Consider the following 24531-nt stretch of genomic DNA (forward strand, 5'->3'; position numbering starts at 1 on the left):
TTACCTTTGTGTTACTGATTTCTAGCTAAATTTCATTGTGGTGCAAGAGAAGATATTGTATGATTTCTACTCTTTTAAATTTGTTACGGTCTGTTTTATGCCTAGAATGTGGTTTATCTTGGTGAATGTTCTGTGTGATCATGAGAAGAATATGCATTCTGCTGCTGTTGGATGAGTAAGTCTAGGGATTTCCCTTGTATCAAGTTGACTGATGGTGTTGTTGAGTTCAACTATGTCCTTACTGATTTTCTGCCTCTGGATCTGTCCATTTCTGAGAGGTGTTGAGGTGTCCAGCTATGATGGTGGATTCACCTGTTTCTTTTTGCAATTCTATTAGTTTTTGATTCATATAATGTGATGCTCCTGTGGATAGGCACATGCATCTTAAGGACTGTTATATCTTCATGGAGAATTAGCCCCTTTATCATTATGTAATACTCTTCTTTATCCCTGATAATTTTCCTTGCTTTGCAGTTTGGTCTCCTGAAATTAATATAGGATTAGTATTTCTTTTGATTAGTATTACTATAGTATATTTTTCTCCATCCACTTACTTTTATTATTTATTTATTTTTTAAGATTTTATTTATTTGAAATAAAGAGACAGAGTGAGAGAGAGAGCACAAGCAGGGGGATGGGCAGAGGGAAAGGGAGAAGCAGACTCCCTGCTGAGCAGGGAGCCCGATGTGGGGCTCAACCGCAGGACCCTGAGATCATGACCTGAGCAGAAGGCAGACGCTTAAATGGCTGAGCCACCCAGGCGCCCCTATGGAGGGCAGGCCTTGTTAAGAAGAACAGAGTGTTCTGTGTGTTCTGTTTTATTTCAGAATGGATGCTTTTCCTTCTCTCTCTGCCAGAAGCATGAGGGTAGTTTTCTCCAGTGTTTACTGTGAAAACCTGGTTAAGCTCTAGGAGGTAAATCTCACAAAAGTATGGGGTCCCCCTATGATGGGTCCTCCTGGAGTTTTTAACTCTCATGCTGTCTACACTGAGCCTTCAGCAATTTGTGTAGATAAAGTTGAGCTGTAATTGCTCAAGTTTATCTACACCAGCACTGGTTCCCACAGTGGTTTCTGCTCCCGAGTCTCTGCTCCAGTGAGCCATCACTTCCTGTATTTGCCTTGTCAGTCTCCCTAATCATGGGGGTAGTGGTTTGCCCTATGTCCCCCCTCCCCATCTCTTATGGTCACAAGACGAGTTGATTTTTTTAGTCTGTTCAGCTTTTTACTTGTCGTTTTGAAGGTTTGTCAACTTCCAAGCTCCTGACATGCAGAACTGGCAGCTGGAAGTCCCAACACTGGGAGTTTTATAAGCTCCTCAGGTAGTTACCATGTGTAGCCGGGGCTGAGAGCCGCTCTGTGAAGATCTTCTCAGGGACTCTTAACTTTAGGCTAGTTGTGTTAAGTTGGATCGGATGTTGCCAGATCAATGCTGTGAGACTCTGGGGTTTTGTGGCCCTATATTCAAATGATCCCTCTTTGACCACTTTCATATTGTCAAAACCAGTTTTGCCTTTTCCAAGATCTTATGATATTTTTGGGTTACTTGTTTCCAATTCAAGGGCTTTCTGACAATAGCTCCTGGGATAGATAACCACTTTCAGCTTTGGAGAGTGGGAGGTTCCAGCCCCCATTTTTAGCTTTCCTCTGCCACCGGGATCCTGTGGCATCCTAATAATAAGTCACTTTTTGGGTAATGGGGAGTGAACCATGGAGGGGAGAGGACCCATCAGGTCTCTTTGTACTCTGTATATCCAGCGATAGATCCGGGGTTTGGCACATTGATGGGGGTGGACTGAGGCAATAAAGGATCATAGCGATAGCCTCACTGGGACACTGTGGAGGTGTCACGGCTGGCCTAAGCCAGGCCTCTGAGGATAGGGATTGTTACATAACAAACATTCAGCTGAGTAAATTTTAAAGATCTAATTGGCTTGACTAAATGATTCATGAATCCGGCAGCATCCCATCTAGAAAACAGAGGGTTGTTCTGAGGAGATGCACAAAATGGAGGGTTTCTCTAGAAGGAGGGTAGGGCAATGAAGCAAAAGAAGAGGATTGTTTCAGGCAAGTGGCTTTTCCTTAGGGAAAAAGCAAGGGGTCTTATACAGATTACCTCACCTTCCTTAGGGGCATGGAGAGGGCCCATGTGGCAGATTCATTGGTGTTGACTGAAAAATTCCTGACTGACCGTTTAAGACTACATTTCTGGGGGGAGGTTGAAACTGCAATTAGATTAGGTATCAAGCCCCTGGTTTGGGGACTGGATCTAGGTGAAGCCATTGTGGGCCTGTGGTTTTCTTTTGAACAGCCTGGTCACTTACCTCTTGGAGGGTTACCAGAACAGGATCGGCCAACAAGAACAGGAACAGCAGCATCTTCTCGAAAGGCTGAATGAGTCTGCAGTGGTGTGTGTTTTCTTTTTCCAGGCTTTTCAGTCCTAGAGGTGAAGTAAAAGGGGGCAGGCTTAGTAACCACCAATTTCCTCCTGGTTCTATTGATTCTCAAGAGATGAACCTTCACCATATCCCTCTTCCCCTCACACGCAAAGGTCTTTGTGGTGAGGTTGTTGCAGGAACCACATTTCCTATTGACAGCATGACCACATTCACCAGGAGAAAACCCTGGACTCTCTGAATGGAGCAAGGGGCTTTGGTATTAGCCAGAAATGGTATTCCCTTCCCCTAAGTCAGATCCTCCAAGAGTATGAATATGACCTACATATGCCTTGGATTTCTGAGTAGGTAAGTGTGTATTTCCTAAAATAGCATGCTTTACCCAAACCTACTCTTTGTAGAGCTTCATTTTTTGATAGTTTGAGTGGTTTCTGTTTGTTTGTTTTTGGGTCTAAATGCAAGAGAACCATGCACTGGTCTCTCCTAAAACACACTAGGCAAGAGCCTAGTTGTCCATCAACCTCTGGGTAGTTTCAGGCAAAACTGCCAAGTGTTGGGGCTGGGGCTGAGGACCAGAGGATGGGGATGAAGTGGAGATGGGTGTTGACAAGAGTACTGGGAAGATAAGGTAATGACAGAGTAGGAGAGTTTGAGAGGAGGGGTTTGACAGACCAACACACTCGAGTTCATGGTGTGGTCTCAGGTTGTTCCGATGAAGCTAATGTTGTTTTCAACTTCCTGACATCTCAAAGGTTTAAGAGGCCTTAGTATCAAAGTAGTTGGTGGCACAAGGTAGAGACCAACAGGGGAGAAACTAAAGCTTTGCCACTCATTCTGAGTTTCTTGGTGACTCTTTCCCACCCATCCCAGGTAATCTTGTGCCCCAGGAAAGATCATGACATAATCAAAGCGTCTGCCCCCTCCCCCCCAGGCTCCCTGTGTCTGGTGAGAAACCAGGTGTAGTTGCTCTGCTGTTCTTGGCACACAGGGGCTTGAGGGCTGTCTGCTTTTGGATGGAATGCAATCAACCTGACACTTTAGAAAACTTCTCCTCATTCTTTTATAATTTCATACAGATAGGAGGAGACTTCTGAAATCTTATCTCAAACTGGACATAATATTTATGCTCCTTTTGTATCTGTTGGGTCAGTGATGACTCAGCAGGTGGAACATACAAAGTAAATTCTTATCTTCATTCTTTGCCCCTAACTCTCATACAGGATTCAGGAACTTGGTAAGTCAGACTAATACAGGGATTCCAGAAGATGCTCAGGTTAGTCAAACAGTTATCACTTGACTGAACTGTACGGATTGCTGGAAGCCCTAGGGAGGCAGATTTCATCTCGGAGAAAGGAGATGGGATGGGTCACTTGGTCTCAAAATACAGATAGATATGAGAGCGGCAGGGGGCATGGCCATGCGGCCAAGGGGCTGGGAGAGGAGAAATGTGAGGAGCAACATCTTTTCATTAGAAGAACTGTCTGGGAGTTGGGAGACCAGGGTCCTGCCCCGTGCCTATGGAGAACTCACCCCAGGGCTGTGCTGGCCCCTTACCTTTCCAGGCCTCCTTTTTAATGGAGCTGGTCAGTGTCTATCAGTGTACTTCGAGACTGTGACTTTCTTAAGCCATGAATATTTTCCCTAAGTAAAATTTGGACCCATGCTGAATATTTAAAACCAATGAGCAGAGGTGCCTGGGTGGCTCAGTCGGTTAAGCATCTGCCTTCAGCTCAGGTCATGATCCCATGGTCCTGGGATGGAACCCTGAGTTGGGCTCCCTTTTCGGTGGGGAGTCTGCTTTTTGCTCTTCCTCTCCTTCTGTCCCTCCCCTGCCCCACTGATGTTCTCTCTCTGTCTCAAATAAATAAAATAAAATCTTAAAAAAAACACACACCAATGAGTAGCTTTGATTAAGTGGTATGGGGTGGGGACTGGTCACTTTCTTCTCCTTCCCTTTCAGGCAGCACCATAATTTGAACACCACTTGACATGATGGAATCTGATTGACTGACAGGTTGTCTACCAGACAACCCTGCAGATGCAATGTTTGGGCTCTTTGGGAGAGCTGGAAACTCACTCCTGCAAGTCAAGTTGCCTGTTGTTGCTAAGAAGTAAAATCCTCAGTATTGCATGTTCAAGCGTGCTTGTCAAGAGGATGTTTAGCTTGATGAGACCAGGAATCAGTGTAATGTGGGCTTGATATTAGCAGAGCTGCAAATCAAAGTGAATATGATGTTTGAATGTAATTCATTCTGTTCCTACCCAAAAGAGAGAAGGATGTTCTCAAGAGGCGGGCAGATCACCTAATATCATTATAAAAGGGAACAAGAAATGTGACAAGATTTTACTCTATCATAAGACAGAGATAACATGGCATTGCTATTTTAATTATATGGGCACTGTCTATTTAATCTTCATGTATTTAATATTGTTCTTTGGAATGTTAATGTACATAATGATATACAGTTTTTTTTGCATATTAAAACAGCACAATAAGATATCCAACAAAATGTAAATCTCTAAGAAAAGATGAAGAAATTGCTGTTTAAGTGACAGAAACATAAGATAGTATACTATACATGTTAATTGTTTAATTAGTCTTACAGTTACTTACTAATGGCCACAGTAAATAATCCTATTGTGGAATAGTTTAAAAATAGCATATGATAAGAGAAAATTAAATAATTAAAAATAAAATAAAATTTCAAAACACCTAGGTCAACACTCAGTCTTAGAGAAATAACTTAGATGTGTGTAATTATTTGTTACATGTTATATTATCATGTTTTACTTTTTGTTGTCTATTTTGGCTAAGTACCCAGTTAGCACTCTAAAAATTAGTGTCCCTGGTACTGGGAGAAGTACATTGGGGTGAATTTTGACCTTCTGTAACTGTTTGGAGGGGCAACATAATGTTTCTCCTAAGATCATGTTGACAGGGAAGGATGCAGAACACACTGTGCTGGGAGGGCAGAAGTGCAAGTGCAAATGGCGTGGTTTGGACAGGCAGAGATGGGGTGACCCTAGTGCCCACATCTTCAGTGTCCTCTCCCTGTCAGCACCCCTGCTCTTTGGAGCAGCTGTCTGGAGGCAAATTGTACTTTTTGTCCAGGCTGGGAGGTCCCAGGTCCTTTGCATTCCGATCCCATTTCTTCAGCATCTCTGTTGACTCAAGGTCAGGGCTGTCTTGTGGTCCCCTGCAGAGGTGACAGAAGACGCTTCTTGAAGAACCCCAGCCCTCAATATCCTTATTCTCTAACTTTCTCTACCTGTCCAACTTATTCTTGGGGCACCCTCCTTTCCCCAGACAAACTCAGACATCGTTATCAAGGTCACCAACCTTCACCTCTGCGACTCTGCTATAGTTAATGTCTAGTTATAGTCAGTGAATTGCCAGTGTTTAGTTTCTCCTGACTCTGATGATCTGCCCCGGGGGTGGAGGCACTGGGTCTCTGTAGGCAGCAAGTCTGCTGGAGCTATTGGCTTGGGAGAGAAGTTCCCGGTGAGGTTTCTGTGTATGAGCTTGTCATGGTTTTCTGACTTTTTGGTTAAGTCAGGAGGGCCTGTAATACAGAGTTTGCACCTGGAGAAAGAAAGTGGGAGGAACCGAGTCCTTTTGCACTAGTTTTCAGTGTGCAAAATACTTTCTTACCGAAGTTCTGCTGCTGAGGTTTACTTAATGGGGAAAGGTACGGACCTATGGGAGGCTGGAGGAAGGGCTTGGCTTTTGGGATGATCATGATGGGAATTGTCTTCTGGAGGTGAGCACTGTGAGGTCTGTAGATATCTTTCCAGCAGGGCAGCTGGAGGCAAAGAGCTGCCTTGGAAGTGCTGACTGGCAGAGAAAGACATGGAGGCGAGATGGGTCTGCCCTGATGTTTCCTTGGCACTGAGTCCAGAGTGGTGCTCTGGGCTGCAAGTAAATGTCACAGAGAAGGAGGGCTGAATGGACTCTTCCATCGCTCTCCCCTCCCCCTTTCCCCCTTCCCCACCACCAAGTATTCTTTCTATTTGCCAATGCAAACAATTAATAATGAGACTGTTATCCCCCAGAGCAGGCAAATAATAGATAATCCCTATGGGTAGATGGTAGCAAGTGTAGAGAGTGCCTGAGTATTGTCAAAGATGTAATGTTGATTAAAATTTTGTTGATACATGGCTTACACTGAATATTATAGGCAAATGACTTGCTGATAAAAAAATAGCCATACAATGATTAAATTTACCAAAGTATTTTTGTATATAGCCAGTTAGACTTGATAAAATATGTGTTCAGTGATTATTCCATTTAAGATTATGGAAACTGCAAAAGTTCAGATGGTAAATGTCACACTGCAAGGAGTAATTAGCATCTTGATGGATGTAAAAAAACCTCCCTGCTGATTCTGTACAGTTATCTTAAGAAGGTATTTAAAGTATGGTTTAAATTTTGTGACTTTAGTAATCTTTTATTTGAATATAATATTGATATAGACAGTCATGGGCTAATTTTTTGGGTACAAGTCATTATTTTAGTTAACATTTTGTAGGGAGTTTTGTATAACCTTAGATTATCAAAATAAGAGAATGAAGCAGTGGTCTGTAGTCCAGTGGGGGTTGGTGTGGCTTAAGGGTTTAAGAGAAGGGCACTAGCTGTGGATGGGCGCTTGGGTTGCTTGCGTCTCTTGGCCATTGTGAATAGCGATGCTGTGAACGAGTGTTTGGTAGCTATTTTTAAAAATGCATATCTTTACTTTTTTCTTCCTTCTAGTACATGTATGGTTTCATTTTTTTTTGCATTTATTTATTTTAAAAAATTTTTATTTATTCATTTGAGAAAGAGTGAGAGAGAGAGAGAGAGAGAGATGGAACAGGGGGAGGGGCAGAGAGAGAGGAAGCAGCAGATTCCTCACTGAGCAGGAACCCAGGGCTATCCCAGCACTCCGAGATCGTGACCCGAGCTGAAGGCAGACGTTTAACCACCGACTGAGCCACCAAGGCGCCCAATTTTTTTTTTGCATGTGGGTATCATATCTATTTGAGTTTTATTTTGGCTTTTAGTGTGAGGAATAGGTCCAATTTTATCTTCCCCCCCCCAAATAACTATCTAGTTGTTCTAATACCATCTATTAAAAGTTCACTGTTTCCCAGCGATTTGCCACCTTTATCAAATATTAAATTGAGCCTTGTATGGAACTTCAATTCTGTCCCTTTGGTCTGCCTGTGCTACACATAGCACGGGCATATGGTTTCAGTACAGAGCTTTGCCTAGGGGAGGGAAAAGACTTTCCGTCCTTCTCCAAGGCGGTGGGGGGAGGAGAAACGGGGGACTGGCTGGCTTGGCGAAGGGAAGAAGCTCCTCCCGATCCCCGCGATGGTGTGGGAGGGGTTAATTGTTCCTGGGGAAGAACCCCATTTTCCTGGAGGGGCTCAGACTCTGTTCTGGCATGCGTTTGTTGTGTACGGAAGGATGGTTAAGGAACACATGAGAAATCAGTTATTTCCACTCTAGACACGGACATTTATTAAGGCTCTGGCACCTTCCCTGGAGCCGCCCCAGGGCAGAGTCAGTCACAGCTGGGGGGGGGGGGGACGGGGGGGGGGGGGGGGGGGAGGGGGGGAAGGCGGGGGGTGGGTAGGGGCTAGGTCTTGCAAGGCTGTTTGAAGCGTCTCATTGTTCTATTTACCCAGGGCATGAAGCTCCTAATCCTGGTGAAGACTGTTGGAGGAATGCCCCTCCTATCTCCATAGGAGACAATGCCCTGGGCCACGCCATTACACACCAGGGGGCCCCCGGAGTCCCCCTGAGGGCACGGAGAGAAAGAGACCCTAAGCCAGGCTTCCCCACTGCTCCCCCTGGCTCTCAGAGAAAGCAGGGGTGTGTGGGTGAGATAGATGGGCGGGCGGCGGAGATATGGAAGTCAACCTTCCGGATCTTTCCCTGGCTGGGCTTCAGGCCTGGCTACAGGTACTGTCTCTCACTCAACCCATGTCAACATACCTTCCCCTGTGGCAGGAAAATCCTGCACGTGTATATGTTGTGTTCCCCCGGGACCCGATGGATGGGAAAAGCCCCCACCCCACTCTGCTCTGACCCCACCAGACAAGGGGGCGCAGAGGCGTGGGGGATATAGCTCCTTCCTACTGCCCAGCCTGCCCAGGCTCCCGTGTCGGGCAGTGTTGGCAGACAGACGCCCATGGCCTTACCAAGAAGGCGGACTTCCTCTTCCTTGGGTTGCCCACACAGATTTGCGTTTGGCTGTTGTAGAAATTGAAGCGACTGGAGCACCTCGAATCACTCTGCACGGTTAGCTGCACCTCGTGGAGTCTGTTTGTTCTCCTGTTCAGGCCCAGCTGGCCCCAGCCCGCCACAGTGCACCTGTCCCCGGGTCTCACCCTGGCCCGCCTGCGAGGCAGAGCCACTGGCCTCACCGCCGACGTCCGTCTCATTGGTTTTGCCAGCTGCCAGGAGGGGTGCAGGCGCTCAGGGGCCGCCTGCGCAGCTCATCGGACGCTCCATCCCCACCCCGGGGCTCTGCCCCTGCCTACTCCCCCAGAGTCCCCGCAAGGCGAAGTCCCCCAGCACTGGGCATGGACGGGCGGGGTGGGCAGGCCGCACCTTTAATAACATGATGTCATTCCTGTTGGTCTGGGGATTATAGTCAGGGTGGCGGGTGGCTCTGCACGCCCTTGTGCGCTGCTGCGTCTGTTCCTGCCTGCGGATGTTGTGGGCCCCCAGGGTGACCGTGATATTACTGCAAAGGAGAGGGGGCCTAGAGGTAGGTGAGAGCCTCAGGAGCTCTGGCCGCTGGCTCTGCACGGCAGGTGGACAGCCCAGGGCGGCAAGATTGCCGCTGAGGGAACTGAGGCGGGGGTGGGGGGGGGGGGGGGGGGTGGTCAGGGGCCCAGCCCTCTGTGCTTCTCCTCAGCCCTGAGCTGGGGGTGGTGCGGGCGCAGTGACTTTAAGTTTTGCTTCCCCTGGAATTAGTTGAGAAATAGCTTAAATTCCTATTTTGAGCCCCAGCATGTGTCTTCATCTCCTGGTTTTTTTGATCATGTCCTCCTTTTCTCCTCGGTCGCCCTGGCCTGTTCTCTGCCCCCAAAGTCCCACTGGTGTCTTTTTCACTCCATCGTGGCTGGAGCCCTGCTTTCACTTGGCTGGGCCTGCGTTCGCCTGGGCCTGCGGGTCCCGTGGGCCTGCGGTCCTGGCCCTCCGGGCGCCCCCCAGCTGCTCACCTTCCCCAGCAGTGGGCTGCCGTCAGCACGAAGTCATTTCTCACCAGGAAACCCCCGCAAGCCCTGAGCCCCTGTTGAGACTGGATTCGGAGAAATGCCATATAGGGGTGGGAATGAGGCCTGGCCTCTTGGCCTCCGATGATCTCCCCTGGAAGGAAACATTCGACACTTATCTCTGCGCTGGCTGAACCAGCACTGTGGGCCCCAGGGTGGTGGCTCCAGAAAGGCTGGCAGTTGGGGAGCGGGGAGAGATGATGCAGGGGAAGGAGGAGCTGGTGGTGAGAAATGGGTCTGCAGGGCACCCACTTTGGGAGAGGGCTCCCGGGTTCTGCAAGAAACACTGCTGGCTCCCCATCCCAGACCTCAGCTCCCTCCCAGCTCCCCAGAGAGCAGCCCCAGCCTCTCTGGAAGTTCCCTGGAACTTTTTTCCTCAGGGAGACTCCCAGGTCCCTCTGAGGCCTGCTCAGGGCCCGCTCATGACCAGCATGGGACTGGTTTTTCAGAATCTAGACAAGAGCTGATGGTAGTTCTTGTGCATTCTTATTGCCTGGGCTTGGACCCGCGGGCAGCAGGATGAATTTAGAGAGTGCATTTATCTCACATGTACTATGTGCTGGGGCAATTCCAAGAGTTAGTTTTATGTACACTAACTTAGGTCTCATAGAACACTAGGAGGTATGCATTGGTATTACTCCCAATTTATAAGTGAGGAATCTGAGGAGCTGAGAATTCAAATATCTTGCCCAACGATACAGAGTTAGGAGGTGTCTACGCAGTCTGGCTCCAGGGTCTAGGAGAGGGGTCGGGCCTGAGGTTGGGGACAGTCACTCACCTGCCCCAGCCCCAGGGGGTAGGAGAAAGGCCATCAGGAGCAGGAGGAGTGGCATCTTCTTGGGAGGGTTGCCCCAGTCAGGTGCTGCAGGTGCTCTCTCCTGCCAGACTTGTATCCCCTGAGAGAGGAAGGAAGTCTGGGGGGCGGGAGGGGGGCTCGAGAACAGTTCCATTCTCCTGCTGGTGTGATAGGTTTCGTCACCCAAGGCTGCCCAGGAGGCTTGCCCACCAACTGCCAGTGATCTGCAACTGCCCATTTCCAAATTGCTAATTTAATTTATACTGTAGTAAGGTGTGGACATGGGTGAATGAAAGACGGGTGTGGGGTGGTGGTGGGATGCGGTGAGGACACCAGGAATAAGTCAGAGGAGGCAAAAGAGGGAGGAGGAAGGTGGCCTGTCTTTACCCTTTGGGTCTGGACCCTTTGCTGGTATCTTTGCTGCTCCCACTTCTTTCTAGAAGTTGTCAAGGCAGATTGAGGAGCTCTCCTGAGTGGGTGCAGGGCACAGCCAGGGAAGGAAAAGGGAAGAACAAAGCTCTGCCACTGATAATTACTTTCTCAGGACACTCGAGCCCCAACAAACGCTCAGTGAAAATTAGGACACAGTTGAAGATTTCTATTTTCCTGCTTCTACTCAAGGTGAGGGCTTTTGTGTCCCAGAAGGTTCCTTGCACACAGAAAAGACCCTGGCTGAAAGAAAAACAACTAAGATCCTTTTCATCCATGATATGAGTCCAATTCACCTAATCCTATTCTCTGCCCCAGAGGCTTCTGAGAAGGAAATGCATGCTTGTTGTGCGGTCTGCAATCCATAAAGAATCACCTATAATACATAAAGAACGTGCGCTCCACATCGAGAGCAAGGCGTCGCAGATCATTGCAGAGTAACACAGACACCCTTAAAAATACTTAGAAGATTCTGTGGATGCACAGAAAAACATGGTAATATGGTATAAATTTTGCAAAAATGTCAGAATTAAAAATTAACACAATTCTTAAACTTTTCCGGCTGTGAGAGCCCCACTTGAAAATATTATGGAAATGAAGCATCCTCTCCTTGTATTTAAATATACAGGATTTTCATAGCTGCAAAGAACTTAATCCCTTCTCTGATACATGCTTAATGGTTGCAACCTCATGAAATTTCTTTATGCGTCTGAAAAGTAATATATAGAAAAAAGAGAAAACATTATAACGGCTTTATTAGTGCCTTAGCATTAGGGGTAATTTTACTTTATTGTTACTTAACTTTTTCAACACTTTGCTTTAAAACCATTAGTCTAGCTTTTTTTTTTTTTTTAAAGATTTTATTTGAGAGAGGGCATGGGGGGGTGAGGGTGGAGGGGCTCAGCTCGGGGTCTGCTAAAGTTTCTCTCTCCCTCTCTCTGCCCCTCCCTGCCGTGCGCACATGTGTGCTCTCTCTCAAAAATAAGTAAATCTTAAAAAAAAAAAAAAGTCACAATGGTAAGTTAATTCTGGGGTTGGAGGGCAGAGAAGACATTTTTTTTAAAGAGATTTTATTTATTTATTTGGCAGATAAGAGACATAGCGAGAGAGGGACAACAAGCAGGGGGAGTGGGAGAGGGAGAAGAGACACATGGGGGTTTCTGAAATTTGGCCATCGTTGTTTAAGTTTTGGGTACTTTTCATGTGTGTATATTTTGCAATAAAATTTTTTTTAAAAAAACTCTGTTTGCCAGGGTTGGGGATTAGAGAGAACATTTGGACAGAGAATGGAATGTGGGAGAACAAATAGGAGCACATAGGTTTTTATTTTCTATTTTAATAAAAATTGTGATATTGGAACAAGGAAGACTGTGATACATTTCACAAGATTCATAGCTGGTTACATTTACTTTTGACTGTTTTATTACATTTCCGTCAGTTACAATAGTTTTCTCCTCTGGGAGGTTGGGACATTAAAGTAGGATGTTTCCCACCTCCTCCCAGGCCCCATTTACTGCCCAAATGCAAAACCTCTGGGCAGGCAGTTGCCCGCTGAGGCCGGGACCACTTCCCTCTCTGTCCTTGTGATGCTGCTCTGGTCAGAAAACAATCCGGTTGCTCTTGGCATTGTAGGAGACCAGTGTACTACTGAGGCATTCCGGACATTCTCAGGGCCGCCTTAATATCACATTTAGAAGGACAGAGTGGCAGCTCCTTGAGAAGTTTCTGCTGATGAGCTTGTGGTTGTTTTATGGAGCGCCAGTGCGGGGAGAAGCAGGTGTCTGCGCTATTGTCTTCCCACACACACGTGTCTGCTGGGAGTGAGACTTTCTTTGCAAGAACTGGCCTGTGCTCTGTTCCGGTAGGAAAGAACTGGTGACAAAGGAAATTCTAGGTGGACATATTCCCTGAGACTCTCTTCCCCCAATGTTCAGACCATCCGACTCTTCAACAATAGGAGATCAGTAATGCTAATTTTCTTATATTCAATGGGGTGAAATGCTATCCAGCCATTAAATAGCATCATGTTTTAAAGACTGCTTAGTGGCACGGAGCACTCTGCATCATCTAATATTACGTGGAAAAAGTAGAATGTGGAACGGTGTATACAACTTGATATTGATTCTGTTAAAAAAGAACACGGCCAGAACGATCATTTTATGACTCTTATTTTCCCTTTTGTATTAGCCAATTTTTTCTATAATGGCTATGTATTAGTTTTACAGGTAGAACAAAATTTAGGGCCTGCAATCCGTATAAACAGCAAACACTATAAGGAGTTGTGGTAGAGGTGAGCTAGCGGTCTAGCCAAACAATTTCCTTTTCTTCCAGAGGACCTGGGTGCACGCTGTTGGGTAGCCTTACTTGACGTTAGGTGTGACAGTGTGACGCTAGTAGCAAATGGGATGAGTGGAGATGCTGTGGGTACCTTCCAGACCCGGCCTATCACCTGCTCCTGTGCCTGACCATCCAGGTTCTTCCGCTACCTGGGTTTGACCCGGATGAACACAGGGAGTTTGGAAGCCATCTTTAGGAGCCTGAGTCTGGGCTCCTTAATCATGGGCACACATGCAATTTATTGTCCCAGCTGGGACACTTGAGAGTAAAAGGGGCAGGAACATTCATTTTGGACTGTTTGTGAGCAAGAAACAGGTTTCTGTTGGGTTAGTCACTGAACTGCTGAAGTTTCTGTGGTAGAATAGTTAGGGTTATCTTAACTAACACATGTACCAACTTATTTAAGCCTACCTTTTTTCTGATGTTTGAGAGAGAGAGAGAGAGAGAGTACGAGAGGGGGGAGGGTCAAAGGGAGAAGCAGATGCCCCGTTGAGCAGGGACCCGGATGTGGGACTCAATCCCAGGAGTCCTGGGGTCATCACCCGAGCCGAAGGCAGACACTTAGCAGACTGAGCCACCCAGGCGCCCCGAATCCTATAGTTTAAATTATCCAACATAAGCATCTCCCTCTGGGGCGCCTGGGTGGCTCAGTCAGTTAAGCAGCTGCCTTCGGTTCAGGTCATGATCCCAGGGTCCTGGGATTGAATCCCACAACGGGCTCCCGGCTCAGCAGGGAGCCTGCTTCTCCCTCTCCCTTTACCCCCTCCTCCCTGCTCCTGCTCTCTCTCTCTCTCTCTCTCTCAAATAAATAAGTAAATCTTAAAAAAAAAATCTCCCTCTGTTAGTGAATATCTGTTAATGAATTAATTAAATATCTGTTAATGAATATTGTTTTAAAATCTCATTCATATTTAATAAACAGGCTTTTAAGTTATTTAAATAATACATAAAGTTGCAGAAAAATTAGGAAAGTGGATATATAGGAAGAACAAGAAAAGCCTAAAAGGAAAATACATGTGTAAGTAAAAATTTGATTTTTTTTTTTTTTTGAGACTAGCATATTCTGCTCTCACAGACTTCTGACTTAGGTATACCTGGGAGCATCCCTCCATGGGGCAAAATTTAATTGTTTCATAACTTAAAAGTTTCCATAGTGTTTAGTAGTACATAATTTTTAAAAAAAGAATCCCCACATTAGTCCTGGACACTGGTGTTGTTTCTAAGATTTGACTTATGTAACAAATCTATAAGGAATGACCGTGCCAGTTTTCTCAGTGTGGTTGATGGGTAGGTCAAGGACTCCTTTGTTCTTCTCTTGCGATTTTTTAGGACCTTTGTATATAAGGTGTGAAAATGCCATCTCTCCATGTCCATACAGAATCTCGGTATTATCATTTTTGTAAATTTTTCTCACCTGTGCTATTGTTAGTGCTGTGAGCACCAGGGAAGACTTGGCAGATGGATGGAGGCACAGTCGTATGCGAAAAATTGGCTTTTATGTGCTTTTCACCTTATTTTTCAATGTGCTGGATTTTGCTTTTTCACATCCATGTGATTTATTTGTTATCCTTTTCAGTGAAATTCTTCCTCTTTTTGATGGTGGTCCCACTTGATTCAGTGTTTATCCAGTTGTCCAGCTATTGTGAATTTACTGGGTTCTGTCATGTCCAACTCACTAGTGGTGTTGTTTGAAGGACGTAGGACCCTGGGACGCCTGGGGGGCTCAGTCAGTTAAGCATCCGAACTCTTTTTTTTTTTTTTTAAAGATTTTATTCATTTATTTAAGAGGGAGAGAATGAGAGAGAGAGCATGAGAGGAGAGAGGGTCAGAGGGAGAAGCAGACTCCCTGCCGAGTGGGGAACCCGATGCGGGACTCGATCCCGGGACTCCAGGACCATGACCTGAGCCGAAGGCAGTCGCTTAACCAACTGAGCCACCCAGGCGCCCCAAGCATCCAAACTCTTGATTTCGGCTCCGGTCATGATCTCAGGGTCAGGCTCCGAGCTCAGCGGGGAGCCTGCTTGAGATTCTCTCCCTCCCTCTCTGTATCCCCGCCTGCCCGCTCTGCTCACACAGGTGCATGCGCTTTCTCTCTAAAATAAATAAATATTTTTTAAAAAAGGATACAGTACCCTCAAATAAGGTTATCTGGTCACAGTGAACTATCTTGCACCTGACATGTGGCATTTCATGGGTTTGTGGACTGCAGTTCATGTCTTCTACCTGTGAAATAAAAATGAGGCTGCCGCTCCCTCCTACCGCCCTCTCTTCCTCACCTCAGGACGTGGCCTCTACCGTGCATAGATCTGGACATCTCAGAACGTGTGGGTCTCCAACTTTCTTCCAGTTTCACATTGCCCTTTTGGAACCAAAGTCATGCATGTGAAACTATAATGTGCGATACAGATATAATTCAGGGATTTTAATTATTTTCAAGACAGGCTTTCTCATGGATTCTAAATACAGATCCATTTGTGCCAAACCTGAACTGCTTGGTGGAAGGAGGTGGAAGGGGCATTTAGGAGACATTTCTCATTAAGTTTCCCAATGGCAGGGACAGAGCCAGTCATGTACCTGGGGAGAGAGATTAACATTTGATCCAGGATGGTCTGCAGCCCGGAGCCCTCTGGCTCACAAAGCTGCCGTAACCCAGGTTGACAGCAGGGGGAGGTGGGGTCCTGAGGCCAGGCCAGGCTGTGCCCCCTTGCAGAGAGAGAGCCCCTGGAAACAGGAAACTGAGTCCCTGTGACATGGCCCCCTGGCCTCTTGGGTCCCTGGAGTTACCCCCTTTCTACTGACCAAATTGTTGGGTTGGTGATGGTGGTTGGCTTAGAGAAGAAATTTCTAAGGCCCAGAGGGGATACTTTTTGGGGAGAGGATTGTCCTTCTATAATAGAGTTTAGGCTGAACCAAGGGCTTCTATAATAGAGTTTAGGGCTAAGCACCAAGGAGGTGTAATTGAGACATTGATGAGAAGCTAGGCAGCATAGGGGTTAGGGAGGGTGGAGGGCTGGGGGAGAAAGGAGGCAGCAAAGCCTGGAGTTGGCAGCAGAAGACTGCCTGGGGCAGTGTTGCTTCATACCGGAAGTGGTTCGGTGAATAAATAAGACCTCAGTCAAGTTGCCTCTAGAGATCCATTTATTATGGCCCTGCCATCCCTACCCTCCACCCCCCAGGCCCAAGGGATTTTTGCCTCTGCCCCAGGAAAGATGGCCAAGCACAGAGGGAGGTCAGTCTCATGCCTGTTGTTAGAGGCGCTTCATTGTTCTCTTTATCCAGGGCAGGGAGTGGGAGACCTTCATGAAGACCCCTGGAGGGTTCCCGTCTCCTTTTCCATAGGAGAAAATCCCCTGGACCACGTTGTTACACACGAGGGGGTCCCCGGAGTCCCCCTGTGGGCAGAGAGAGGAAGGACTGAGCTGGCCTCCCAGTGGTCCTGCCTTCCCTGCTGCGCTGGGGATGGGTGGTCTGTGTTAGGGGGCTGCATGGGAGATTGGGCCCAGGGCAGGCCTTGTCCCCTCTCTCAGTCCCTGGGCTCCAGCCTGGCACTGACTGTTCTCTCCAGCTCTACCCAGATGAAACCTTTCTCTCCAATCCTCAGGGAACCTCGGGGGTGGAGGTGGAGGGGGGGTGGGTGGGAGGGATGCTTTTTGGGATGACAGATCCTTCCTCCCCTCCATCCTGACCCACTTGGGGGAAAATTGAAGACTGGATTTGTGGACCCAGCTGCCCAAGCTCTCAGGCTGAGACACGAAGATATGGCCACGCCCACACCCTGGACCGCCCCAAGTTCCTCTCTCCTGGGGCCTGTCTAGGTAGATGCTGGAAGCCTGACCTTGAAGCCGGTCTTCATCTTCTTCGGGTCTCCTACACAAATCTGGGTGGCCCCGCTGTAATAGCCATGGAAGAGGGATTCACACTCCCAATCCTTCTGTACTTCCAGCGACACCTCCTGCAGAGTGGTTGCTAGGGAGCTCATTGAGACCCGCCCCCAGCCGGCCACACTGCACACCTGTCCTGGCCGCACCCGGGTCTTGCCGGTGGGCAGGCGGAGGGGCCTCACCGCTGCAGTCCGCTTGGCCTCTCTCTCCAGCTGATGGGAAGAGGCAAGAGAGTCCAGCTCAGCCAGGGGCCCCTGGGCCTGGACACCCCGATGAGGCTGCACCGTCTTCTCTCTGCCCTGAGCCACGGGGACTGGTCGGGCGGCCAGGGTGGGAAGGAGGGGAGGGGACAGGTCCCAGGGGGAAGAGGAAACAGTGTGGACCCAGGAGAGCAAGGGCAGCAGGGAGGTTTCCTTACCTTCAGTAACATGATGTCGTTGGAGTAGTTCTTCGGATTATAGTCTGGGTGGGGGATGGCTTTTCTCACCGGAATGTCCTGCTGGGTCCTCTCCTGTTTCTTGATGTTGTGGGCCCCCAGGGTGACCCCGATGGAGCTGCACAGAGAACAGAGTGGGGTGTGGGGGTGTGAAGTCACAGGATACAGCCAGCGGCTGTGAAGGGCACATGACAGCCAGGGCAAGGCAGGACTGGAGCCGAGGGGGAAATCAAGGTGACAGATGGGTCCTAGATCCTCTTCTTTTCAATGACACTGAAGGTAGGGCTTCTGCAAGCTTTCTTTTGCCTTCAGGCAATATCATGAAATTACTCGAGTTTGCATTTTGGCTCTAACGCATGCTTCCATCCTCCACGGCTGCTTTATTTGCCTGGTGTGGTCCCTCTCTTCTCAACTGTGCCACTTATTGTCACATCAGACCCTCTGACCCCAAAAGCTTACCTGTCCTGCTTCTCAGCCTTTCATTGCCCCAGCCATGCTCTCGGCTGGCCTCTTGGATGAGCTCTCATAGGCTTGAGTTATCAGGAGCCCCGGGTGCTTCCCTGGGCTTCAGCCCCTGGGGAGAGGACAGGGGTCCCTGTAGGGGTTTCAGATGTGTAGGCTGGATGCTGCCCCTCACCTTCCCCGGCAGTGAGCAGCCGTCAGAACAAAGTACTTGTGCACCAGGACACCGCCACACCTCTTCTTCTTGTCCTTATCCAGAAACTGAACAAATGCCATGTAGGGCCGGGAGTGGGGCTTGGCCTCATGGCCCCCGATGATCTCCTCTGAAAGAAAAGACTGGAAGATGGGGTGTCTGGGGGCGGCTGTGGTCAGGAGGGAAGGCTTAGGAAGGTGGTGATCGAGGGCAGGGTCTACAGCGCCCTGCGGACCCCAGGGTGGGCAGTCCTCCCAAGTTCTTGTAGCAGGATGACCTTTCTTGAACCTTGAGCCTCAGAACCCCCCTGAGAAAGGGGCAGTTCTTGTTCTGCACATCCCACTTCAGGCACACTTATGGAGGAGATAAGATCTATCTTTAAGACGGTGGAGTCCCAGAAGATCATGGACAGGACTCCCCTGATGCCTTGATTCTCAGTGAATCTCCCAGGCCCCTCTGAGCCCCTGCCAGCATCCTGATGGGTGCCATTTTCTAATCAACTATCTATGAGTTTATTGAGTTGGATTTTCTAAAATCCTCATGTCCTAGGGGATAGCACATGGTCTCAGTAGACATTTTTAGGTTGCACAAAGGAATGGCCTTCGATGTGCTTTTGGCTGAGGTTGGGTGGAGAGAGTGCTGGCGGGATGCAAGGCCACAGGAATCGGGGAGGGCACTGCCAAAGACAGTGGAGCAGCTGAGGGCCTGGGGCAGGCAAGCGGAGGTGGTGCTGACAACGGGTTGCCCAGGCCTGGGGCAGAGCTTTGGGTGCAGTCATCTAGCTGCTGCTGAGATCAACTGCTGAGAAATTTAACCGGCTCTTTAAGCTGGGGCCAGTGACACCTCCCACTACTACAGCCGGTTTGCCTGAGCTTACCTTTCCTGGGTTGGAGTGAGGGCTTTTAATTACCTGTTTTTTGTAGCTTCATATCTTCTGCCAAATGCCTTTCTCCAAACAACTCACTTTCCAAGTGATAAGAGGGAGGCTAACCCGTACTAACCCTCTTAGTTAGCACCCTTCCTGCCGGCCATCTTTGTTGAGCGTCTGTCTAGCATCAGACCTGTTAGTCTGGGTTTGGGGTAGGAGCTGGGGTTCAGAAAGTTCCTGGGCTCCAATTGAGGATGATCCTTGACTGTGCTGGGCAGAAGGGTCAAGAGTACAGGGGGCTTTGGGGGATGGGCTCAGGTCTCTGGAGTGGGGATGGTCACTCACCTGTCCCAGCACCAAGGGGCAGAAGAAGGGCCAACAAAAGCAGGAGTGGCTGCATCTTCCCTGAAGTCTGCTCAGGTCGGAGCTGTTGGTTGTCCTTCCAGATACAGAGCCCTGAGGGTGCTGAAGTGATAGAGGGGTGGCTCACTGATCTTCCAGGCCTCTTCAACCTCTGCCCCTCTATGGCTGGGTGTCATCATTTAAGGTGGTTTGTTGAAGTTCTCTGGTTTCAGCTATCATACTTGCACTCCCACTGCTGAGTCATAAAGGGAAAGCAAGAAGAAAGAACAAGAAAGTGAAGGCTGTGGCTCCCGCCAGCAGGAGGGCTGCTGCCTCAGAAGCCCCTCAGTGATGGACTCAAGAATGTCTCCATTTCTCGGCTCTTTTCCCATTCTGAGGAAATCATGAATAATTATTGAGCTAGCTGGGTTCAGGGATGTGAGACACACAGCTCCTGCCCTTGAGGTGCCAGTGGTCATCTGGAGCAGCCAAAGAATCTGTGGTGAGTGTACATTTTCCCACAGTTGAAGCACACTCATCAGTGGCAGATGTTCGGCAAACCACTTTTTCTGTTCAGCCTGCCTTCTCTAAGGTGGATGTTTTAAAGATGAGATTACTTTTTCTGAATACATTCTTATATAAGAGACTTAGAGATTGTTGAAAATGGAAGAAAAAATTTACTCAATAACTATAAGCTATAGGACAACTTTGAAACCATAGGATACCTTTGAAACACAAATTTTTATTGTAATGAGTTTCCTTTGGAGACACACACACACACACACACACGTGTGCACGCACACACTCACACATACACACACACACAGAAATAGCGTGAGGCAGGAAGAAGCTGGATCAGACCAAGATGGAAGAGCACCCTCAATGTCATTTGGGGCTGCGGGAAGATGGGCATCAGGACACCAGAGGCTGTGCTGGGCTCTGGGACCATCGCAAGGCTGTGACCAGCCCTTGGGCTAGGCCTGGGAGTACCGAAAGGCCCTCCAGAAACTCTGAGGCTCCCAAGCTGCCACTCTGATTGGGAAGGGAGTGCTGCAGAATCTTCCCGCTTATTTCTATTAGGATGAAGTGATCCCCTATCCCAGAGTTTCTTAGGTGGTTCTCCTTCCAAATGTGGATTCCTTTATGTTGTCGTATTGGGAAGGATGGGATGGGGGTGTAGGTGTGGGATGAGGTAGGAGGGCAATATGGATGAGATAAGAGGGTCCTCTAGGAGAAGGTCATTTTTCTTGGGGCAGTGTCTCCCTTTTTCCGATGGAGCTTACGTTCAGCCTGGCAGGGGGAGGTGCTGCTGGGAGGTGTATTTGGAAGGAGCTGGGTATCAAAGCAACATGACTTTATTCCAGAGGAATGTGAACAGATGGTGGCTGGACACGCAGTGGGTAACTAACACATGTTTTGGTGAATAAAGGAGGAATCTCATTTCCACTCAAGAGGTGGAAGTTTATTAAACCCTGGCGGCCTCCTCTCCACCCCTTTCCCAGTGCAGTTCTGGCCTCTGCTCCAGAGAAGATGGACAGATTGATCCTGGGGGCACGTCAGTCCGGTCCCTGCAGGCTGAAGCATCTCATTGTTCTTTCTATCCAGCGCAAAAAGCTTGAGGTCCTGGTGTAGACACGTGGAGGTTTCCCATCTGGTCTTCCAAAGGAGACAATGCCCTGGGCCACGTTGTTACACACGAGGGGCCCCCGGAGTCCCCCTGTGGGCAGAGGGAGGAAGGACTGAGTTGGGCTTTCTCTCGGTCCTGTCCTCCCTACCGCCCCTGGGGGTAGATGGTCTCTGTTAGGGGGCTGTGGGTGAGATCAGGGCCAAGGCAAGCCTTGTGGCCTTCCTTGGTCCTTGAGCTCCAGCCTGGCCCCGATAATCCCCTCCCTTTTCTCCCTCAGAAAGCCTCTGCCCATAAGTAGCTGTGGGACAGTCCGCCCACCCCTCCCCACCAGGGAGACAGGACCAGAGATTGGATTGGATAGAAAGGCTGAGGGCGTAGAAATACAGCTAGTTCTCATTGTCCCTTCTCCTCAAAGCTTGGTTGTCCCAGGGCTGGGCATGGACAATGCTGGGGATCTCACCTTAAAAGAAGACTTCTTCTTTTTTGGGTTCCCCGCACACATCTGGGTTGTGCTGTCGTGGAGGTTTTTATAGCGTGAGATGCAACGTTTGTCCCTTTGGACTTCGAGCTCTACCTCGTGCAGTTTCCTTGCCCCAGAGGTGCTGTTCATGCTGAGGAGCCCCCAGCCGGCCACACTGCACACTGTTCCTGGCCACACCTGCGCACTCCTCTTGGGCAGTCCGAGGGGGCTCACATGGGCGGTCAGGTGGGCCTTCTTTTCCAGCTGAATGCAGAGGAAAGGAGTTCTAACCTACCGATGGCTCACAAAGACTTTAGGGAGAGTCATGGGGTTGCCCTCCTCATAGCCCCGGGATAAATGAAAATGTCATAGCGGGAAGGAGGGACAGGAATGAGGCCACAGGGGATGCAAAATCCCCAGGAATAAAGTGTGCAAGAACCAGTGGACCGAGGGCCCTCCGTGCAGTAACATGATGTCGTTGAAGACGCATTTAGGATTATAGTCTGGGTGGTGGATGGCTTTTCTCACCAGAATGACCTGCTGGGTCCTCTCCTGCTTCTTGATGTTGTGGGCCCCCAGGATGACGTTGATGGAGCTGCACAGAGAGTGAGTGGGAAGTGGGGTCACAGGACATACAGCCCAAAAGCCATGGACGAAACGGGACAGCTCAGGTCAGGGCAGGACTGGGATGGAGAGGAATTCTAGGGGATGCGGAACCAGGGCTGAGCATCTCTGTACCCTCTGCTTCTTGGCAGCCCAGGCTGGGTGGCAGTTCTTGGAAGAGGGATCCCCATGTGGAGTTAACAGAAGGGTGGGGTTGCAGGCGCTGCTTCTCACCTTCCGTTGCAGTGAGCTGCTGTTAGCACAAAGTCCTCCCGTACAAGGAAACCCCCACAGATTTTATTTGGATTCTGGAGCCGGAGAAATGCCATGAAGGGACGAGAATGAGGCTTGGTTTCATGGCCCCCGATTATTTTCCCTGAAAGAAACAGTTTACCCTGACTGCTGTGCTCATGGAGCCAAAGGCTGGAGAAGGGGAGATGGGGATAAGCTGAAGCAGGAGGGAAAGAGTTGGGGTGGCAGAGAGCAGGGTCTGTAGTAACCAGTAGCAACCAAGAAGGGTTCCTCAGACAGCATTCCTGACTTGCCAAATGACCCACAAGACTCAGATTCTACCTCCAACAGAGAGAAGAACAGTCCTTGTTCCTTAATTCCTGCGGTGGACACATATGGTGGCAGGTGGAATTTACGTTTGAAACAAGCAGTGAGGTCCCCACAGATCCTGGAAAATCCTTTCCCCGATAGTATCTGGGTTCTCTCTCCCCTTTTGTTTTCCAGAACTTACTGAGCTGCTCCTCATTTGTAATGTTTGGAACATGAGCTCAAAATGCTCATGTTTGTGTTGTGGGTTGTGTTTGATCTTCGCTAGAGCCTGACATATACTAGGTGCCCAGTAAATGTCTTAGTTGCATGAAGAAATGGCTCCCAATTAGCTTCTGAATAAGCATTGGTTGCGGTTCTAAGTACGAGAAAATATGGGGCCTGCCAAAGCCATTGTGCCCGTTGTGGCTGAAAAATTACCAAACATAAGTATTAAAGGGACCAGGATGCCACCAACTCTGGGACCCACTGGGTCCTTGGCTTCTTTCTTCGGCAGCATAAGAACGACAAAGCTTGAAGAACTGGGGGGAGATTGAGGATAGATCTTAAGACATTGAGTTAGAAATTTAGTGGGCCTTGCTTTGACTACAGAAGCCAGCCCCTTTCTCCAAACTGCCAATTCCTGGGGGATTAATTATTTCTCATTCCCACCTTCCAACATTCTTCTAGATGCCTTTGTATAAGAACCCAATTTCCAGATAACAAAGGTAAGACCTGAGGAGGGGATAGGACCTACGGTTCCCCCTGGGTAACAGCCTTCTGCCCTGCCGTTCATGCTGAGTGTTTATCTTGCTCCAGATTTGCCCATCTTTGAGTGAGTTTGGCAGATCTGATGCGGGATCAAAACTCAGCAGGGCTAGGATGTGCCTGAGTATAGCACCCGAGCAGGGCTGTGCCACAGTGGGATGGGGTTAGGCCTCTGTTGGGGGGGGGGGCAGTCATTTACGTGTCTCAATCTCAGGGGCCAGAAGAAAGGCCACCAGGAGCAGGAGCAGCTGCATGGTCCCGGGAAGGCTGCTCAGGTTGGAGTTGCCAGTACTTCCTCCTAGTCTTCTAACCCCCACGTTCCTCTCTGGTGTTGTAGTCTTTATCAGATAAGGCTTCCTCTGAGTGCCTCCTACTGCTGTCTGATCAAGTCCTGGCCTGAGTGAAATAACTTATCAGTCACCACATCAGCACTGGTAGCTCTTGACTACACCAGCTGAGAACAGGAACCACAGGCTATGGGTGGGGTGGTTAAAGACATTGCATCCATGAGTAGCAGGGCCCTGAGCTGCAGAAACCTGAGCCTCTTGATGATACATCCAAGAAGGTCTTCTTTTCCTTAACTCTCTTTAGACTATCAGGATGATCCTTCATTGAGCCCCCTTTTGTTGAAACTCAGGGGTACTGGAGGTGAGATCCCTTGCTTCTGGTGGAGGAGTCAAAATCACTAGTGATCTGATAAGGATGGTGAGGGCCACAGATAGAGGGATGGACTGAATGAATGGTGTGGGAGTAATGTTGAAGAGGGCTTGCTCCACTTACTGAAGAATTGCGTAGTTTAAAACGACAGCATTGACACCACCATCACCACCATTTATCTTTCCCGTGAATCTGCGAGGTGTCAGGGTTTAGTGTGGATAGCTCTCCTGTGCTTCTCTTGGTGTCAGGGGAGGCTTGAAGCCTGGAGACTGGAATCACCTGAAGTCTCACTCACTCATGCCCAGTGGTTGGTGCTGGTTGTCTTCTGGGCCTGTCAGTTCCTCTCTATGAGGTCCTCTCATGTGGTCTCTGCATGGGATTGTTCAGTCTTCCTCGAGACATGATGGTTGGCTTCCCCAGAGCGAGCATCTCCCCAACATAGAGCCAGGCAGAAGCTGTGTTCTTTTTGTT

The 24531-nt window shown here is 48.8% G+C and overlaps 3 protein-coding genes and 1 long non-coding RNA gene across 4 annotated transcripts in view; 1 reads left to right on the forward strand and 3 right to left on the reverse strand.

Moving 5' to 3' along the window:
- The window catches only part of LOC141373233 (uncharacterized), a 121068-nt gene that overhangs the window by 26984 nt on the left and 69553 nt on the right, over positions 1-24531 (forward strand). The gene's annotated exons all lie outside the window — the stretch shown is intronic.
- LOC112822518 (cathepsin G-like) lies at positions 8046-10511 on the reverse strand. The gene is made up of 6 exons (XM_025870227.2): positions 10443-10511; positions 9611-9758; positions 8994-9129; positions 8771-8836; positions 8582-8633; positions 8046-8178 (listed from the first exon to the last, which is right to left on the reverse strand). Exons 1-6 carry the CDS (start codon positions 10495-10497, stop codon positions 8150-8152), a joined length of 486 nt encoding a protein of 161 aa, XP_025726012.1. The 5' UTR covers positions 10498-10511; the 3' UTR covers positions 8046-8149.
- Positions 16347-19643, reverse strand: LOC112822517 (granzyme H-like). Its single transcript, XM_025870226.2, has 5 exons — positions 19412-19643; positions 18181-18328; positions 17526-17661; positions 17062-17319; positions 16347-16618 (listed from the first exon to the last, which is right to left on the reverse strand). Exons 1-5 carry the CDS (start codon positions 19464-19466, stop codon positions 16475-16477), a joined length of 741 nt encoding a protein of 246 aa, XP_025726011.1. The 5' UTR covers positions 19467-19643; the 3' UTR covers positions 16347-16474.
- On the reverse strand, positions 20934-23657 carry LOC112822519 (duodenase-1-like). The gene is given in 6 exon segments (XM_025870228.2): positions 20934-21107; positions 21110-21125; positions 21496-21759; positions 21943-22090; positions 22333-22474; positions 23603-23657. Coding segments are annotated over 6 exon segments (768 nt in total). The 3' UTR covers positions 20934-20964.

The sequence above is a fragment of the Callorhinus ursinus genome, unplaced genomic scaffold (genome assembly GCF_003265705.2).
Source record: "Callorhinus ursinus isolate GAN/ISIS: 27379988/994484 unplaced genomic scaffold, GSC_fseal_2.0 scaffold8, whole genome shotgun sequence".
NCBI lineage: Eukaryota > Metazoa > Chordata > Mammalia > Carnivora > Otariidae > Callorhinus > Callorhinus ursinus.

Bases quoted from the DNA above. Each gene is read 5' to 3' on its own strand.
- LOC112822518 (XM_025870227.2), bottom strand. From the start codon at position 10,497: ATGCCACTCCTCCTGCTCCTGATGGCCTTTCTCCTACCCCCTGGGGCT. The intron at 9,759-10,442 runs GTGAGTGACTGT...GTTTCCTTCCAG, and splicing joins ACCCCCTGGGGCTGGGGCAG to GGGAGATCATCGGAGGCCAA. The intron at 8,634-8,770 runs GTGAGACCCGGG...TTTCTACAACAG, and splicing joins TGCCTCGCAGGCGGGCCAGG to CCAAACGCAAATCTGTGTGG.
- LOC112822517 (XM_025870226.2), bottom strand. From the start codon at position 19,466: ATGCAGCCACTCCTGCTTTTGTTGGCCCTTCTTCTGCCCCTTGGTGCT. The intron at 17,662-18,180 runs GTGAGGGGCAGC...TTCTCTGTGCAG, and splicing joins GCTGCTCACTGCCGGGGAAG to CTCCATCGGGGTCACCCTGG. The intron at 17,320-17,525 runs GTAAGGAAACCT...TCTTCCCATCAG, and splicing joins ACGACATCATGTTACTGAAG to CTGGAGAGAGAGGCCAAGCG.